At 38.1% G+C, this 20,544-nt stretch overlaps 1 protein-coding gene and 1 long non-coding RNA gene across 6 annotated transcripts in view; one reads left to right on the top strand and one right to left on the bottom strand.

The window, feature by feature from the left end:
• LOC111569979 (potassium voltage-gated channel subfamily KQT member 5-like) overlaps positions 1-20,544 on the bottom strand; it is a 178,200-nt gene that overhangs the window by 8,296 nt on the left and 149,360 nt on the right. The window contains exons 8-14 of one of the 5 annotated variants that reach the window (XM_055009537.1): positions 19,358-19,452; positions 16,175-16,201; positions 12,469-12,525; positions 9,318-9,541; positions 5,420-5,528; positions 3,058-3,189; positions 2,821-2,928 (exon numbers count right to left, since the gene is read on the bottom strand). In XM_055009537.1, coding sequence (XP_054865512.1) covers positions 2,821-2,928; positions 3,058-3,189; positions 5,420-5,528; positions 9,318-9,541; positions 12,469-12,525; positions 16,175-16,201; positions 19,358-19,452 — 752 coding nt within the window. Of the gene's footprint in view, positions 1-2,820; positions 2,929-3,057; positions 3,190-5,419; positions 5,529-9,317; positions 9,542-12,468; positions 12,526-16,174; positions 16,202-19,357; positions 19,453-19,699; positions 19,789-20,544 lie in introns of all 5 variants that reach the window. The other 4 variants (XM_055009538.1, XM_035949171.2, XM_035949172.2 and 1 more) reach the window with 4 other exon arrangements.
• Positions 6,157-13,068, top strand: LOC118471808 (uncharacterized). Its single transcript, XR_004849141.2, has 3 exons — positions 6,157-6,846; positions 9,289-9,620; positions 10,135-13,068. It is a non-coding gene; the product is annotated as an uncharacterized LOC118471808 (long non-coding RNA).

The following is a 20,544-nucleotide window of genomic DNA, read 5'->3' as shown; positions in this document are numbered from 1 at the left end:
TTTCTGTATTGACTGTTAAAGAGCCTGAATTTTGCACAGTTTTTAGTTTATAATTTCATTTCTGCAGTCTACTACAAAATGTTTTGATGCTTTGTTTAAAAAACAAGTCGATAAGTTTTCATACCTTTATCATTAACTAAAAAGCAGCAATATAACACACTAAAGGAACTCCAAAAAGCATAAAATAGAATATATTTGCAGTAATATATTAACAGTATGTTTTGTTTTGTTTTTTTTTTACACCTTATGGTCCAGTAGTCTGAGAGCATGTCAATAATCAAAAATGGTTAATTTGTTTGATATGAACTTGGAAATCATCAGAAAATGTGAGGATCTGGAAACTTTTTAAAAGAAGTTCTGACAATAGAAAATTAAACAAACAGCTGGAATCTATGCTGTCATGAAAAGACGCAAACAAATACTGATACATGCTGATATTAATGGACATTTTCCATTTACGCTGATGTGTTCCGAATGTTTTTGTAATTTATTTCTACTTGTTCCCTCAACGTATGCAGTTTCCACAGTTTTTTTATGCACAAACATAAAAAACACACTTAATACAATTTCTCTCTTTTCCAGAGCTTTCAGTTGCCTCTCAGTCTAACTATGTTGAAGGATGCTTTCTATGACAACTGAGCAAACTCCTTGTGTTGATGAAGACCATAAAATATGACAGGAAGCAGCTGAGGAAAAAGCACGTAGGAGGAGCTTGAGTTACAATAATTTTGTCAAAAAATGATTTTAAAGTCTGTGAGATTAACTCCGGGGCTGCACAGCGGTGTAGTGGTTAGCACTTTCGCCTTGCAGCTAGAAGATCCCTGGTTCGCGTCCCGGCTTTCCCGGGATCTTTCTGCATGGAGTTTGCATGTTCTCCCTGTGCATGCGTGGGTTTTCTCCGGGTACTCCGGCTTCCTCCCACAGTCCAAAAATATGCTGAGGTTAATTGATCATTCTAAATTGCCCGTAGGTGTGAATGTGTGAGTGATTGTTTGTCTTTGTATGTGGCCCTGCGACAGACTGGTGACCTGTCTAGGGTGTCACCTGCCTTCACCTGAGTCAGCTGGGATAGACTCCAGCACCCCTGCGACCCTAGTGAGGATTAAGCGGTGTATAGATAATGGATGGATGGAGATTAACTCCACCTGCACGAGCATAAACTGCATTTTCAGGCATGGGCAGCAGAGGTCAGTGTTAAAACAGTAATGGCAGGCGGTTGTTTTGTGTGTCTGTTACAGAAGATGTTTCTGTGTTGTTAGCATCAGGCTGCAAACCTATATGAACTGAACAGCGCAAACCCAGAGTTTTGTTAGTGTTTGGTTAGTGTTGACTTCACATTCAGGACAGAAGTTTGTAGATGAGATCAGTGTGAATCTCAGTCAGTCAGTTCAGAAGAAACTTGAGTTTTATCTCATAGTGACAGAGGCCCCATTTATCAAACTGTGTGTTAAGACTTTAGAAATCCAGCAATGTGCTGATAAACCCTAAGCAGCCAGTTCATTTATTTATTTATTTTTAATCTACAAATAACACAATTATCATCCAGAAACTTTAAAAACAGAAAGAAACATTGGCCTTAACTTGTGTGATGGACATTTCAGTCAGGAGACCACAGTTTAAAAGTTATGTTTAATCAAAATCATTTAATTCTTAGTGTCTCGTTTTAAAGATTTGCCAAAAAATAAGCCATTTGGACCAACAGGATTCTGTAAAGCACAAAAAATCTGTCTTTGACCAACAGTTATATGGCAGTGTGGAAACAAAAACACAAGTAGTAACGTGTCTAGAGCATGTGGAGTCAACATTTTTTCAGTATTGGTAGATCCTGTGGCAACTTGGAAAAGTGTTTAACATGTTAATTTTATTTTCAAGTTTTGTAAGAAATTCAACACGTTTTTATGATTTATGACATTCTAACTGTGTTATATTGCACTGGAGACATTTTAAGTTCTCTCTCCTTCTAGTCAAGGTTGTTTTCATAGAGGTTCAGGCATTTATTTTGCAGTGAAAAATTAGACTACAGTGAGTAAAAATGTGACAGGATTTAGTGGTTTAAACCTTCATGGAAAAAAATCTAGCAAGCAGACATTCACAGCTTACTTTAGTTTGTATTTTTGTTCGATTTTTTAAGGGTTTCCCAAGTGGTGCTCAATTAAACTAATCTGTGGTTTAAAGAAAATCTGTTGGATCAAGATGACACCAAATTTAGGTTATATAGTTTAGGTTAATAATAAAAATTACATTGAACATTCCCCAAGATGGATGTTCTTCACTTGTTTTTTCTGTTCATCTGTGTTGTTGCCACTGACAGTCTTGCAGAAGTTATAGTACAGATGCATCAGTGTGTCAACTATATACTTTTAAAGATATTTTCTCAGTATTTTAAGTGTATACGTAACAAATAAACCCAGTTTCATGCTTTCCAGAGGCAAAAACTGAAAGAAACAGCTAATGTGAGATAAATGTTTGCAATGTCAAAACTTATTCAGAAGAAGAGTTTCCATCCCCCATGATCTCATTAACTCTGCTTAGAAAACAGTAGCCAAATTAACAAGTTTACTTTTTTTAATTTTAATTTTACCATTTCTGTGAGCTTTGTATAATGCACTCAATTATGCGGAAACTGATAAATTACATGGTTTTACACAGTTTAAACAGAGAACAGTTGATAAAGGAGCCCTAGATTTTTCCAGTTTTTGTATATTTAAGGACATAGCACCTCCTGAATGGACTGAACAAGAAGAAAACTGAAGCCATGTGATGTGATGGTGGGTGGGTGGGTGGGTGGGTGTGTAGGTGGGTGTTTGGGGGCTTTCTGACCCCTGGGTGGAGCTCTTTCTGCCCTGGCTGTAATAGACAGGCAGGGAGGGGGAGGAAAAGGTCTTGGCTCGGCTGCCCAGTGGCTGCGGACCGACTATTATGTCCAGCCTGTGAGGGAAGCAAACACATGCACACCAGTACACACATGCACAAACACACGTATGTAACACAGATGTAAACCCGTGCAGCTATGAAAACACGGATCAGTGCGGTCGAATGAACGCTGCTGGATCCTACCTGGTCTGCAGGCTCTTGATGCGACACAGCATGTCCAGGTGACCGGCTGAGTACTGCTCGATCACATCTTTCACATCGTACGGACGCAGCGTCTCCTTAAACTTCTTCTTGGCTACATGGAACTTCATGATCCTGCAGAAAACAAAAAAGAAAGAACAAAAAACAAGCTATATAGCACATGAAAGGAAACCCAAGAAGCAGAATACTTTGTACATGTCAGCATATATTTGTTAAAACGGTGCGAGTTTTAACAGTGTCGTCCAAAAATATCATTTTCACATAAACTTGAAGAATATTAAAAAAGTTTGAGGACTTAGAAACTGTTTATAAGAAGTTGTGACATATAAATGAAGCAAACGTTTAATCAGCTGCAGTCATTAAAACAGAAGAAAGTAAGCAAATACGGAGAGATTCTGAGGTTTCACTGAAATTCTTCAGCTGATAGGTATGTTTTCGTATTAGACCTAACTTGCGTTGTCAAAGTTTTGGATGTGTTAACTTCTCTTTTTTCAACTTTTTTCTTGCACAAGCATAAAAAATGTGCATAAAACTGGTGTCTAAAAACACACAATGCAAAGAGACCCAGTGTTACAGTACACCACCACTAAAGAAAAAAACACAACACAGAGAAGTTCACAAATGTGCCAGGAGGGGGAGCTGTGACCCAGCAGCCACGTTGGCCAGCTAATAAAAACAAATCTCAGCCCACTTCTTATTTTTCTACCTTTTATAGCTGTTCTAAACGTGTCACATTCAGGCCAACGACCTGTTTGTTCAACTCCAACACTGGGCACACCTGAACAATCACTTCCCCAGGCCTTATGGAAACATCCTGCTGCAGATTTCAGCTGTGTGACTGTAAAACGATCTGAACCTCGCTCTGAATTTATGCACCTGTGGAGCCTCAAGGCAGAATTCAGGGGAATTTGGCTGAGAGTTGAGAGGCAGGACAGACAGCAATAAAACTGATCCAAGTGGAGGCGAGACGATGAGGAAGGAGGTGCAGTCTGAGAGCATCGACAGTCCCACAGAGCAAAGCTGGCATGTGAGAAGTCTGACTTTAAGTGCATTTTTTTTTTTTTTTTTTACTTTAAGTGCATTTTACTGATGATACTTTTGCACTTTCATGTGGTACTTCTGTTGACATATGAAAGATGAAAGGTGCAGAACTCTAACCTATATCGAGTGTGTTTCCTGCTGTGGAGAATGCAAATAGTTGGCATTTCTACGTATAAAAGGTCTAAATTAGATTAAAAACTAAACCTCTGAACCTCAAGCACTTTTCTGGTATTTTTTGTGCTCCTATTCCATTTTTTATCACTGTGGGCTCACCTCTATGGAAACCATGAAGGAGAAAAGACTCAGAAATGTCCTCTATGCAGTATGACACTGTTAGAATCATAAATCAACCTTTAAAAAGAAAAAAATATATAATTTATTTGATTATTAATTTTACAAATATGACAAAAAAATGGAATCAACAATTGCAAGATTTTTCCAAGTGCCCACAGCTGTTACCAACACTGGCAAAATCTGTGCCTTAATTTTCTGTCGATGTTTTACTACTTACATTTTAATTTGTTTTCATACCTGTATTCTTACTGCTCTGTGAAAACACAGCCTGTAGTTTAGCCCAAAAATCTCTGAATTTATGTCATGTTACTGTTGTTTACAGCTGAGTCATGATTGACTTCGTTACACAGAAAAGCACAGAATTTTTTTAGTTTTTTACAGTATCTAGGGACTGCAAATGCTTTATTTCAGGTGATTTTTAATATCACATATGTAGAATGAAGTGATTTTGATAAAATATCTCACATTTAAGCTTAGATTTGTTTAAGTTGAAACTGCGTATTTCAGATAAGTAGTTCATAAACTGTGGGAAAGTCGAACATTTAATGATATTTTCTGTTTTTACAGTTTCTGGCTCCAATAAATTGTGTCATTTTGCAGATTTATAGAAATACAACATGCCGGCAAGTTTTGGGGTTCAGAGGTTGAGATGCAGTCATTACTGGATTTATGTTTATTAAAACACATTCAAACAGTTAAACATATTTAATTCCTGCTGGTTCAAAACATGCATGTGACAGATCGTCTTTAATGGCTACCACACAAACTGTGTCCTTGTGATCACCTTACATAGCTTTGCAGGGTTAATGTTCCCACTAACCAAATTTCCTGTCTCTGAACACTGAGACGATCTAAAAATAAGCTAAATAAAAGTCTTCCGGTCACTTTAATCCTCAGGAGAGCTGATGGACAACAGGGGGCTGCAGTCATGGTTGGTTGTAGGCTGTAAAAAAAAACCAAAAAAAAAACGGGATTAGCTGGATTGGAGGAGTTATTTTCTTTGTCTCACCTGACAGCTCTGATGACAGACTTGACTGAGGGCAGCAAGTCCTCCACAGAGATCTCACAATGACATCCTTTATCATCAAAACCATCCTCAGCTGCCATGTTGGACTCGGCTGTATGGAGAAAAGAGGTAGAGGAGGAGGATTATTCATGTTTCTGTTCAGTGATCAGGCCACTTTGTGTCACATGTGATATTTAACATGAAAACAACTACAGGCTCCAGTGAAATGAATACTCTGAAACACTTCAGCTAACTCCAGAAAAAGCAGCGGGTTTTTGCTTCCCTGCTTGATTGCAGAGCAGCAATCAATCGTGGTTTCACTCACAAATCACAACCATTTTGCAGCATTTTGATGTTGCCAGTAGCCAGTCATGTTCCAACAGCTTTTAGGTAGCATAATTAGATTTTTTGGCTGCTTATTTAGCTCTATTTAGCTCTTGTGCTATCTCCTGTTGGCTTTTGTTAGCTATAGATACTTTCCATTAACTTCTGTTGGCTGAAGAAAGCTCCCATTAGCTCCCAGTAGCCCATGTTATATGGATCTTATTAGCTCCTTTAGCTTCTCATGACTTGTATGAGATTCTGTTTGCTCCAGTTGGCTGCATTTGGCTCTAGTGAGCTCATTTCAGTGTCATTTATGTCTAGGTGGCTACCAAACTTATTGTTAGAACCTTTTATTTTCTATTATTTCCAAATAGCTAAACTTAGCCACTAATGGCTCATGTTAGCTCTTCATGGGTCCTGTTAGTTATAGATAGCTATTAGCAAGAGAAAGCTCCCATTAGTTTCAGAAAGCCCCTGTTGGATGAATTCTGTTAAGTCCCATTGGCTGGACATGGCGTCTGTTAACTCCAGTTGTATGCACTTTGCTCCAGTTAGCTCAATTTAATGACTTTTATCTAGGGTGACCAAGTGTCCCGCTTTGTGCGGAACTGCACAGCATTTTCATCCCTTTTTCCACGTCCCACCCATTGAGACGCTGTCCCGCATTTTGATTGGCAGCTATAATTTTCAAAAGTTAAAACTCTAAAGGACAGATGCTAGGAGTTTTGTTTTTCATGTGGCTTTTTTCTCTGTTAGTCAAACAGCCCAGATGTGCGATCACGACCAGATTAACCTGTCAGTGTCTTGCTGCCGCACCTTGTTGTCAGTTGCCGTAAATTGTGCCAGTCGCGACCGGTCGCGACACACCGCAAAGCAGACACAAACACTAAACTATGGATTTTGGCGGAGATAATGGAAAGTACAGCAAAGAAGAGGAGATGCAGCTTCAACAAAGACTGGGAAACTACATATCACTGGGTGAAGCCGGTGCAAGGTGATTCTCAGACAGTTTTCTGTGAAGTTTGCCAGAGTTCGTTTTCCGTTTCACACGGTGGGGAATACGACGTGAAGCGACACAGTACAGCGAGACCACCCTCTCAGCTTTGGTAAGGTGTCCCACACAAATATGCTCTTTGTCCCACAATTGGTTTATTGAGATCTGGTCACCCTACTTTTATCTGTAGTTGACAAGAGTTTTAGTTGCATCCCGTTGCCTTCAGATAGTTTGTTAGCTCCTGATAACTTGTTAGCTCTTAGTGAAGGAACGCTCCAGTTAGCTTCTTTGAGCTTCAGATAAACTCTGCTAGCTTCCAATGGCCACAGTCAGCTTCTATTAGCTCCACTTGGCTCTGATTATTATGTCTCTTTGTGACTTTGAACAAGTTGGCTTTTGTAATCTACTGTTAGCTTCAGTAGTTTTTTGTTAGCACCTATTAGCTTCTGTTAGCTTCATATAGCTCATATTAGCCTCTGATAGCTCCCATTAGCTTCTATTAGCTAGAAAAGGCTCCAATTAGCACCTTTGAGATTGGCATATTTTCTGCAAACTCTTGATGGCTTCCGTTTGCTCCTCTCCTCTAATATTAGCTCCAGTTGGATCCACTCAGGTCACTTTATGTGGAGTTACCACTGGTTAGTAGCTGGTTCTGCATTAAAATGACAATGAAATACTCTGTAAAAGTGCAGCGTGGGGGATAGTTGCATTTCAGTCTATTACTATAAACCACACCTTTCATGTTCCATACAGGGATTTGGTCCATCTGTTTTAGTAATAGTTAATACTTTATATATCAGCTTAAGGAACCTGTATAATTCGACAGCAGAAATCTCGCTGTTTTTTCTTAATTTTGTAGTAAAGTAAAAAAGTAGTTTTAGTTTGGGGGTTAAAAGTCTGAATATAATGATATTAAGGAGTCAAGTGAACTAAGGGTAGAGGAGAAAAATTGATTTGATGAAAGGAAAATCAGTGTTTAAGGGCAGACCTCTGCAGATAAATCACTGACAGCTGTTTATGGACATGCTGAGGATTTAAACTGAGTTTTACATTGCAGAGATCAGCTGTTTGTTGTGTTTAACCACACATTGTAAATGACCTCAGGTAAGCACCACTTAGTCCACAGCATGCCGGCTGCTGTGTGATGAAAACCAGAGCTGATTAATGACTTGCTCCATTAAGAAATGTTCCACTAAAACAACTTCTTGTTCTAATTAAGCTGTAATGGCATGCAAATGTTTCCCATCCTCTAACATGTCAGTGAATAATCAGACATCCAGCCAGTTAGGTTTTGGCTGGTTTGGCTGTAGACTCCTCTCCACCGGCAGCCAGCTGGACGCTCTGACAGCCCATATGGCTGCTTCCATCCATCCATCAGTCCACCCACAAACACCAACTGGCTGCTGCCCACGACGGCTTGTCAGGCCGGCACCGCCCGGAAAGAGGAAGCTGCCATTAGCATTCCTGCACTCGGCTGTTTGAATTAGTGGGTAAAACCAGCTATGGTGGGGTGGATGGTCGGCCAAGAAGACTCAGGCAGCCAGTTAAAGGAACAGTTTGACACTTAGGGGGAAACGTCGTTTGTTTTCCTGTTCAGAGTTTGATGAGCAGATGGACACTGGGAGCAGCAGAGGTTTTTACACATTTTGTAGGGGATTAATTTTCAGTTTTAAATTGGTAAAAGAAAATGTGATGATCTTCAGATTCAGATTTAAGTTTGCCAAAAAAATAAATTTGTATAATAAACAATACTGTAGAGAGATAAGCTTAATATTTACGTTATACAATAAAATTTTTACTTTCTATATAATATTGTCTAGTTATCTAGATAGTTTTAATCTTTCTATTTAAATTTGTCAGATAAATTTATGTGACATAATATTATTGGATCTTAACTGTAGATCTTTTAAATTAGACAAATAAATTGAAACTATTTTTAATATTGTAGGGTCTTGAAATTTAAATTATTTAGCGTAATTTATGTAGTGAATAATACTGTATGGTCTTAGTCTTGTATCTTAAATTTTATATAAATTAGGCAAATTTCTATATGAAACTGAAAGGGTTTAACATTAATATTTAAATTAATTCAAATTTGTCAGGTAAATTTGTTTTACAAGTAATATTATAGGGTCTTAACTGTGTTATTCAACTTAGTCAAATAAATCAGCTTAATATATAATATAAAAAGAGTCCTAACTGTGCATATGATACTGTAGGGTCTAAACCCTAACATTTAAACTTGTTAAAGTTATAACATTAATCTAAATTTTCTATTAAAAAGGACTTAGGCTTTTGTTTTAAATGTATGATATAAATAAAGGTGACTGGACTTGATTTATTTAATTTAGAATAAAAATGAGGTATAAAATGGCAAACAGTGAACAGTCAGAACAGGCTTCCTCTCATCTCTGTTGCCAGTATTTGTGCTAAGCTAACAGTGTCCTGTTTAACAAAAGTGGAGTTTTAAAAGATTGTCATCAACTTCAAACTAACAATAAACTGAACTCTGTATGTGGAGAGAATAAAAATGGAGGCTCTTATTGACCCACAGCTCAGTAAACATTTCTGATTGGCCCTCACCGTCCGTGGTGGAGCGTGACTGGCTCTTGAGGCGGAGCGAAGGCCTGAATCTTGTGCGGTCGTTGAAGCTCCAGCTCTTCTGGACCTTGGCTGGACTTGTTCCCTCGGTGCCGGCGTCGGCCCCTGGGGACCGCCGGTCGTTCACAGAGGACGTCTGCCGGTTCTTGATGCTCTGACCACGGGGGCTTGCCATCCTCACCCGCTCCTTGAAGCTCAACTTCTGGCTGGAATTGGGATGAAGAGCAGCACAGCGGAGATGTTGGAGCGAAGAGAAGGAGAAGAATGGTGTGAAATGACAGACAGGTGAATACATTTATGTTAATGATGCAAGTTTTGAGGCAACAGCTTAAGTTACTTTAGACTTTTGGCAAACAGTTGCTCCTGTATTTGGTCTCATCACATGGCAGCCATCATTCAGAGTTCTAAAGTCAGGTTTAGGGGCTGCAGGACAACATGGAGGAAGACCAGCATGCATTGCAGCAGGTGCTTTACACAAAATGCAACCTGTTGTTAGGTATGATGCTTCAGCTGCGTCATGATGCTTGTAGTTAAGCAAATTACAACTAGCGTTGTACTGGTATAGCAGAAGGTTAAACTGTACTGAATGTTTTTGATTTATTGCACATAATGTGTCATTTAAGTGTGAATTTATGGTTGAAATTTAAAAAAAATGTCCTAAACAAACAGGAGAAGTGGTGTAGAGACCTTAAAGAGCCCATATTATCCACATCCATAGGTTTATTTTTTGTGTGTCTACTATATGTTTACATGCTTTAATATTTATATATGAATATTTTTCTCTTATATGTTGCTGCAGCACCTCCTCTGTTGGAAAAGCTCAGTCTTCGCTCAAGCCCCACCTCCTGAAAAGCCCGGTCAGCTCTGATTGGTCAGCTGGTCCAACGAAAGCCAGGTAGCGTTGGTTAGTAACCCCAGATCTATCAGTTTAGAGATTTTAGTTCTAGCAGACACAGCTTTAGCAAGGAAATAGTGACAGGTTATAAAACAGCTGCTCTTTCTTAGCAGGTATTATTTCATACATGATGATGTCGATAAGTAACAGAACAAAAACCTAGACTTTAAAGGAGGTTTTTCAGGCATCTAAGGAGCAGTTTTCTGGCGGAGGGAATAATTATTTGCTGTGACTGGGGTTTTTGTAAGTTTGCAGACTTTTTACATGCACAAAAAGCACGTGAAATAACACTTAAGGAAAGGATAAATAAAAGCACAATATGGGCTCTTTAAGGGATTGTCTGTGTTTATGGAGCTATATAAAAAATCAAAGCATGCAGAGGCAGTGCATAAGCGTCAGGCACAGCTCGTTTGAAAACATTATCGTGTACTGGGCTGAACATCTGTTGTTTTGCTTCAGAATATAATGCTTGTATCTATATTTTTCCTACTGTAAGCAATCTAATGAAAAGAAAAACAATGACTTATTCTGTCTTTCAGCATTTTTTTCACTGTAACTGAGTAATATCCTAAAACTGCGGGACACTGTAGGTTTTAACACATGATTCTTCAACAGGTGTATATAATAACACTATTTTAAGTTGCGGATTAACCCTCTGAATCCCAGAAGTTGCCTGTAGGTTTGAAAGGCAAAAAAATAAAAATACAAATGACACCAAAAACAGAGAGCATCAGCGGATTTTCAACTTTCTGGCACTCTTTGAATTACACGTGTGAAAGTGAACCAAATCTAAGCTTGAAATCAGTCATCAAAATCACTATTTTTAAACAATTCAACACTACTTGGTGCAACAGAAAAGTCATGAGTGACTCAGCTGCAACCAACAGTCATGGCATGAAAATTCAGAGTTCTTAGATGAATGAGATGCTGTGTTTACACAGACCAGAGAGGAAAATGAAACATATTTATGGTCAACAGAGGAGCAAGTTATTGGAAGATACATTCAGCACGGTGAAACATTTTTCTGCAGTTGATTTGCTGAGTAGTATGAAAAAGGTTGCAAAATATAAATGGTTAAATATCTTTAGCAAGTGGAGACACTTCCAGTTTCTTAAAATTTTTGCAAAGTGGATAATCTTGGGGAAAATTATCAAAATCTAAGCTTAAAATCATATTTTCATCAAAGTCACTGTATTCTACTACTACTACTCTAACTCGTTTAAGAATTTGCCAAAAACAAACCCTTTGCAGTAACCAAATGTCGTTAAAAAATAAAAAAAATGCAAGCTGCGTTTCCACAGAGCAGAAAGCAAATGCGTAAGGAAGCAAATAAGAAATGCAAGTTGTAAAAATGTTTACAGTGTGTAGAGCCACCATTTTTTCCAGTGTCTGCAACCCCTTTGGTCACCTCAAAAATGTCAAATGTGGTTCTTCCAGATTATTTAAACTTTTGCAAAATAAAGAAAAAAATTCTACTTTTGTTTTTATTTTATGATTTACTGCACAAAAGACACTTTTGAGTTCATTCTTATTCTAGTCATGGTTGTGCTGTTGCAATCAAAATGCAGGACTTCATACTACAGTGAAAAATTAGCTTATAGTGAGGAAAAATGTGTCAGGAGTGCAAAAAAATGAAAAAAAAAGGTTCAGAGGGTTGATACACATTTGGTACAGTAATGAGTATTTACAATAGGCAGATGTTGCAAGTGTTCATGATAATGATAGAATTACACAAATACACAGATTTTTAGCTGTTTTTTTTCCCTGAGATTTGTTCACAATAAAAAACAAAAGCAAACTAGAGTCATCTCTAACCTAACAGACACTACCTGAAAGTTTAAAATTTATTCGTGTGTTATGAGGAGTGAAGTGCAGTTTATAGTTTCGAAGCAAGAAATAAAAAATGAAGATAACGCACTACGCAAGAGATCTTCTGTCTCACTGCATTCAAGGAAGAAGCTGATAATTGTTAGTTGCTTGACAGCGACTGTCAGTGAGAGTGAAACCTGGCACAGACTCTAATGATCTGACGGCTAAAAACAAAAACCACAACAGGCAGAAAGTAGTGCATCGCTCAGGCAAATATCAAAGACAGAAAGGCGGATACTGTACTGCTATGAAATCTCCCCGCAGGATTTAACCGGCTCTGCTGCCTCCTACAGATACCCATGCACCAGGAATTAGTCAGCATTCCCAAAGAAAAACTGCACGTAGCAGGGAAGCAGAGATGCTGTGTACCTATGTCTCCGAGTGGTACACCTCCTCAGTAGCTTCTGCTTATTACTATGAATTTTACTATAAACCAAGAGGAGATAGACACACGGGGATGTGTTACATGATGCAGAAACAGAGGAGAGAAAAGTGTTTTTTGTAATGTTTAGAACAGATATTTAGTTCTTCTGAGTCAAAAACGTTTCAGAAATCCACATTGTCATTCTTCAAGGATAAATTACCTAACTTTTACCTTTCGTGCGTTTCTTATTGAGGTATCCAGAGTCATGACTAGTTCTAAGCCCAGTTTCAGGTGTCTAAAGTTTTAATTCTGACTAGTCATAATTCTGGAGTAAGATATCTTTCATTCCCTTCTACATTATTGTTTTCAGATAAATGAAGCTTAAACTGGTCAAAATGTATCTTGAATTAACTAAATAATGTTGCAGATATTTGTTTTTACATCAGAAGCTACGGCAAGTGGAAGATGGAGGAATATGACGCACCATTGTAACATTGAATTTAAATTACAGATATTAACAGCTACATTTTGACTAGTTGTAGTTAAACTGAGACTAGTCGGTATTTTTATTCAAGAGAAAAGAGGTAGTGCTAAATTTTAGGGAAATAAAAATAGTTTTAAAAAAAAAAAAATATATATATATATATATATATATATATATATATATATATATATATATATATATATGGCAGAGAGCAAGAGCCTCGTTCATCAGACCATTAAAATTATCATATGTAATTATAACTGCAGTGTCCTGAGGATGTTAGCAAGCAAGCAGGTTTATTTATATAGCAGAAACTGTAAAGACAGAAAGCATTGTTGGGTTTTCAACATTTTGAAAAACGTGAAAATAAATCCAATCTAAGGTGGAAATTATTCATCTTTTTTTCCCCAAAATGCATCCAAAATACACCACCAGATTCTGTAGAAAAACAAACAAAACAACAACAAAAAATTCTGCATTAATTGGTGCAACAGAAAAGCCATGAGCGACTCAACTGTGACCAACAGTCATTTCATAAAAATTCAGACAGTTTTCAGATGATCTGCAAACCAGGCTCGAGATGAAAAAAAACATACTGAATCAATAAAAATACAGCACGGCTCAAAAAAGTATACAGAGGAGCGAGTTGTTGTAAAATACATTCAGCGTGATGTACAGAGTTGATAACTGCAGCTTGTAAGAGGTAAATTAAATAATCCCAAAAAATCCATCTTCCACTCATAGTAGTTTCTGATGCAACTACAGATATCTGTAACATCTTTTTTCCAAGTCAAAACTCTAATTTAGTGCATTTGTGATCACATTTTGATTGAAATTTCAGCTTAGAATATCTACAACATCATTCTGACCAGTTCAAATCTAATTTAAGAATCTAATATAGCTTGCTTTAGAAGAATGACCTTTTGTCCTGTGTGTCTTTGACCCTTCTCCTGTTTCTTGGTTTATGTGAGTTTATTCCTTGTCATGTTAAAGATTGTATGCATAAACTCAGTAAAGTATGAAGGAATACAGCAGAGTCACCGCAGGCGCTTCAATTTGTCGACCACTGACATTTAGAAGCTGCACAACGGAGGCAATTGAGCTCAGTAGAAGCAAATGAATATCTACAGCGCTGTTTGAAAAAGGCTGCAATTTGGTGACTCACGCACTTAATGTCGATATCCCTCATTTAACTATGTGAATTCAGCCGGGCCATGGCAACAAGTGTGTGAATCACCAGTGTGAGGCCGCTAACCTTTAGACAGACACTTGTGGGTTCACCGAGGGCTTTAGGATGCACATCCTTTTGTTTTTGTGTGTCATCTTTTCTCCCAGCTGCGTTTTATCACCGCCTTTTTCTCCTCTATACTGTACCTGTGATGTACTACTTTACAAATCCTGCTAATAAATAAAATAAGACAGCTCACGTTGGACTGCGGCTTTTAATCTCTTGCGGTTCTGCAGAGGGGATGTAAATAGAGTTGGGGTTTTTTTTTCCCAGAGCCTTCCTCGCTCTTAGAGATTCTACATTACAGTGTGGGATGAATTCTCTGCTTGTGTGTTTCAATCTGCTTGTTTTATCGACTTTTTCCCCATTGTGTGGCTCCATCTGCAATGCAGTACAGTTCATATATGCCACCGGGATCGAGATGAAAAAAACAGCACAGCTGCCTTCAGGTTGCTGTGGTCTTTCGCAGAAAAACATTTATTGGTGTTTCATAACTGCAAGCAAAACACATTACATCACGCAGCCCCCACTGGCCTCCTCGAATCAGTCAGAAAGTGCTAAAACACTAACAACCACGAGCAAACACACATCGAAATAACGCTTCTAATAAGTGTGTAACAGACCCCCGCAGCAGGATGGTAAAAATCTGACAAAAATATGTTGTGTATGTGAGTGTTTTTATTTCAGTGACCCAGCATGTGTATGTGAATGTGTAGCAATAATAAAGAGAGATAAAACACCAAACAGAAAGATAAAAGAGTGAGTCATAGAGAGTGCTTGTGTAAAAGTGGCTGTTAGCAGGACAACATGGCATCCCCCACAACCTGAACCTGCTCTAGTTAAGGCGACTTTACTGCTGGAAATCTTTAGCTAGTGTGCAGGTGACAGGCCGAGGGGGAGGTTAGTTTCCAGTGCTATTTGTTCGTCTATCAGCAGAATAACACAAAAATCTAGAAGGCAGCAGGAACCTGAAAGCTCTTTTAGACCTGAACCTTTGCACATGTGCCAACTAGGGATGCAAATTTTACACGATTTCTTAATTGGTAGTCTTCCACGTTAACTATCAGTAACTAATTTATGCTGCTTTTCAACATTGAATCATGGCCTCAGATCATGATGCTGCCACCACCATGCTGGTCAATATGATTTGGCTGTTTTGATTGCTGATTTTGTGCAGGTTAATTAAAAATATAAAATGTAAAACAGCATTCACCAACATCAAGTCATTTGTAGTAGATGCATCTTTAGCTGCAGTTACAGCATTAAGCCTGTATTGATAGATCTCAATCAGCCTGAACATTGTAATTTACCCCATTATTATTTGCACAACTGATCCAAATTCCACTCCAAAACATTCACCTTGTTGTCTTTAAATCAATTCGAGTCACTGTCTTATTGGAAAACAAATCTTCTACCAACTTGCAGTTCTCTTACAAACTGCATATGATTGTCCTCCAGGATTTACCTACACTTCGCTGCGTTCATTTTACCCTCTGCCTTTACGAGTCTTCCAGGGCCTGCTGCTGAGAAACATCCCCACCTCATGATGCTGCCACCACCATGCTTCACAGTGGGGATGGTGTTTGTGATGATGTTGTGTTGTGTCCACCAAACATAACGTTTAGTCTAATGGAAAAAACAGCTTAATTTTTGCGTAACTGGACCAAATAAGCTTCTTTCAGTTGACGTCGGAGTACTTATTCTGTGTGCTATCACCACTTATGTGCAATAACTGTTTCAACCTCACGTAAATAGTCTTCTTAAAAAAAAAAAAACAAAAAAAAAAACATCATCTGTGTATATAATTTTCTCTGCGTTTTTGTACTGTGTGTTTCTATTTATTCTGTACTGCTTTTATACTATTTTTTCTCCTTGGAGCTGCTGTAACGGTGAACTTTCCCCACTGTGGGATCAATAAAGTTTATCTTGTCTTGTCTCATCTTATCTTATCTTATCTTGTCTTATCTTACGGATGCAGTGAAAGTGCAGAGTTACAAACCTTGTCGTCGACTCTCCCTGCTCCTTCCTGGAGTTGACACATGGAAAAAAAGGGAAAAATAAATATATGAAAAAACATATTTTCATAGGGTTTCACTGTTAACAAAGTGCTCAAAAGACAGCACTGGTGCTTTTGCATGTTTTGGCCCATTTGTTACATATCTCATAGACTTGTGATGTTGCTGCTGTGCTTCCAAAATCTGACTTAATTTTTCCCATTGGCTTCCATTTATTTTTATATGAAATAATAATTTAAAATAACACATTTTACATGGTTTTGAAACTAGTTTAAGTTATGTAAATCACCACAGTCAGCATCCAGTCTGCATTAACTTCAAGTCAAAGTAACATCATTGTGAGGTAATGCCATGCAGAAATTTATATCCAATTTATACCTTAAAGGTGAATTTTGGCTGATCCTAACCTGGTGTGTTTCCAGTGCTAACTTTGTAGAGATTATCCTGTGAGGAAAACCCTTAGGCTAGCGTAAAAATGTTTGAAGTAAATAATGTGATTTTTGGAAAGCTGCTGCAGTTGTTTTCTGGGAAGCACGGTGGGTGTTTGACAATAAATACATTAACGGGAAATAGAGCAGGTTGAAATAAACCGGAATTCTCTTTTAACAGCAGATACCACTTAGTGACATCTTAAAACTGGCAAAAATTAAATGTTCAAAGTGATTGAAGTATATAACTCAAGAGTTTGCTGCTTTTCAGCTGCAGAAGTTATACTGTGCAGCAGTCACTGAGAATCAATGGATGCCTGGAGCTTAATTCCTTAAAAAACAAACAACGCTGGTGGGCAGTTATTTCAGCTGTACATAGTTTGCAGCTGAGGAGCTAAAGCATGCAAACACACCAGTGCAGATCTTTAAATCAGCATGAAAGGCAGATTTTTTTGCATTGCCAGCAGCTGCTTCTTTTACAAACGCAGAGGATTTGAGGACAGCAACACATCGATCAATAACGTGCATCTCGGGGGAAACCTTAACAAAGAGCAGGCCAACTACAAACATGCAGGTCCAAGCAGACTGTCGAGGCAAACTAAAGAAGCAGCAGAAGGAGATCTGTGGACTTAATCACTTTACGGAGTGTGTGTTCTATACTTTATGATGGCAGTTAAGCTAATCATGACTGTGTAACTGTGCATTATAAGCACTGCAGATGGTTGTCCCAATATTTCCAGGCTCCATAGAAGGTTTCTAAGTGAAGTCATTGTGATGTGTGCACACAATGGTGGTTAAAAAAGCAAACCACAATGACTGGGAGTTTAAAGGGAGATTCATATTAAACATATTTGATGCACAAATCGCCACAGTGAGAAATATTAGGCATCCAAAGGGGGAAAGCTCCCAGTTAATGCAGCTCAAGGTGCAAAATTAGCAACAGTTTTAGCATTTAGCAACCTGACCAAAGCTTTGGGTTATTGCAAAACTGTGGCTAATTTTAAATAGAATTTTAATGTTGGTATGTTTGGATGTAACAGAAAGAAGTTCAGACATGCTAATCTTATTAAAGCTAACAATAATAAACTGCAGTAACATTGATTTGAAGCTGAAAATCATTCTCAGAAACCCGTGTACACCTTTTGTCCTAGTTTTCAGAAATACAAAAACACTTGCGGAATATACTGTGGTGTAATAAAACAGTGTCACACCAATCTATGTTTTTAGTGTTGGCATATATAAAATTAGAACATACACAATCAGTTCCTCCAGTGGTCAATAAGAGAAGACAATAACTGTCACACTTTTTATTAATGGAAATCCTTCCGTGTATCCATTCACAGTTGTGTGTAATTAGGAAACCCGTCTTTTACTTTGAAATTTTGTCTTTTGATATACCTGTACTGAAAAACTGAAACATATTCCCTTCGCCTTGAAATCACTTCCGACCCAGCAGCTGCCCATTTCTGTGCAAGTTCAGATAAGCTTGATTGGCTCATTGAGGCCACAGTTTGCATCATAAATAGAAACGCCATGAAGGGCGAATGATAAAATGACTCTCTCAAGTCTGTACCCCACCGAGCAATCAAAGAAAGAAAGAGAGCCTGACTCCATCTGAAACAATAAAGTGTTTATCGATAGTTTAGAAGCAAAACTTTAACCCTCTGATGCCCAAAACTTGCTGCTGGGTTTGAAAGGCTTGCTGTTTTTTGGGTTTTTTTTTTAACAAAATCACCAAAATTCGACATTTCATCAGTGCCAAAAACGTATGAAAAAATGACACATTTATTGGATTTTTAATGGTTCTTGAACTACTCATTAATGGTTCTTGAACTACTCATCTATGATGTGTCAGTCAGTTGGGGAACCAAATCTAAGCTTAAAATTGTGACATTTCATTAAAATCCCATTGTTCCCCAAGTCTCGTTTAAAAATTCACAAAAAATAAGCAATTTGCTCTGACCAGATTCAATTAAAAAAAAATTTAATTTAAAAAAAAAAAAAAAAAAAAAAAAAGTGGCACTTTTCAGCACATCCATGAAGCCATTCAGCTGCGAGCAACAGCCACATAATTAAAATTCTGGTAGATTTCGGTTGAACTGCAGGCTGTGTTTATACAGAACAGACAGAAAAACATGTATGGAAACAAATTAAAAATGTAAATGGTAAACTGTCGATAATATGTACAGGAACCATTTCTTTTCCAGTATTGGCGGCACCTGTGGCCACTTAGAAAAATGTTGTACATGTTGATTCTTTTAGTTTTTATTTATTTATTTTTGTCCAATAAATAATCAAAGAAATTCAGCTTTAGTTTCATTTTATTTATATTTTATGGCATTATATTTGTTCCATTGTGCAGATAACATTCCTGAGCCTCTCCTTCTTCATGGTTGTGTTGTTTTCGTAGAGGTACAGGACTTCATATTGCAGTGAAAAATAATCCCACAGGGAGTAAAAATGAAGCTGAAAGCTAAGGGTTCTGCTTTTTCATATTTTCAGATTAACAGAGCCTGGAAATTATTGGTCCTTTTGATGGCTGTGACCCATTTTCTCATAAGAAAATCACAAAATCAATACATTAAATGTAAAGAGAACAAAGCAACAATAAGACAGAACAGCAGAAGGTGAACAATATAAATAAGGATATATAATAACTTGTTCATTGAAGTGTAAGAAAAGATGACTAGAGTGGCAAAGACACCAAATACAGACACCAGCTGCCATAGTTGTACCTACTTTGTAGGGCTGCAGGTATGCAACGCCTTCAAGTGAGGCTTCCAGGTAGCAATGGAAACCGAGTTCTCATCAGCCGCATAACTACGCCAAACACACTGCATGCAGAATACACAAAACCAGGAGGAAGAAAAAGTACAAACAGGAGACCCAACCCCCCCCAAAAAAACAAAATATAAACGGAAAGAAAAAAAAACAAGGCCAAAGAGGAAGTGAGAAAGAAGAGAAAGAAGAGGATGAAGAGAACAGAAAAGAAAAACAAATTATAATAGCTGATTAGTGCAAACAAAAAAACAGGTGTGTCACTCGTCTGCTGCTGGCCGGAGGTCAGGCATGAATACATGCCTGTGGGGGGGCAGGAGGCTCTCATAGTGCCGCCACGTGGCGTCCAGGTCGGGCCTGGCGCTGTCGGTGGAGTAATAACGCCACGCAGCCTGGTACAACATGGGGATGATGGGATGAAGAGGAGGAGGAGACCAGAGGAAGTGGTGGAGGTCAGAGGAGGTGGAGATGTGAGAGGAAAGCAGGCGAAGAAGAGGAGCAGGCGTATGAAGAAATACAGGTGAGCCCCAAATTATTCATGGAAAGTTTGATTTATAGTTTTTTTTTGACCAACTGGTTTCTTCTGGCACAAACACACATTAAAACAGCCAAAAAAATAATGTTTAGAGTCAACAATTAAACAGGATGAACTGGTGACAGCTGGGATAGACTATGACGTTTTAGTGACGTTTTGGACAACATACTAACCTATGACGTTTTCGTCGCATTTTGGACGACATAATAACCTATGACATTTGTGTCACATTTTGGACGACATACTAATCTCTGACGTTTTTGTCGTATTTTGGACGACATACTAACCTATGACATTTTTTCCACATTTTGGGCGACATACTAACATATGAAATTTTCGTCATATTTTGGACGACATACTAACCTATGACCAGTGTTCCCTCTAAACTGCGCGCGTGCGCCATTGCGCACTGCTGACACGGTCTCCGCGCACAGAAAATCTGCGCTGTGCACAAAAAAAAAATCCAACCTAAATTGTAAATAAAATAAACACGTAACAATTCATTCTGTGCTATTTTTCAGTGTGAGTCAGTGAGTGACCGGTGACTGGCTGCTGCAGCCAATGATGCGATTCACATACGTATTTACCATAGACTGTATATAATGGTATTTAC

This window comes from Amphiprion ocellaris, chromosome 4 (assembly GCF_022539595.1).
Source record: "Amphiprion ocellaris isolate individual 3 ecotype Okinawa chromosome 4, ASM2253959v1, whole genome shotgun sequence".
Classification (NCBI taxonomy): Eukaryota; Metazoa; Chordata; class Actinopteri; family Pomacentridae; genus Amphiprion; species Amphiprion ocellaris.
This window is presented reverse-complemented; position numbering and strand designations above follow the sequence as displayed.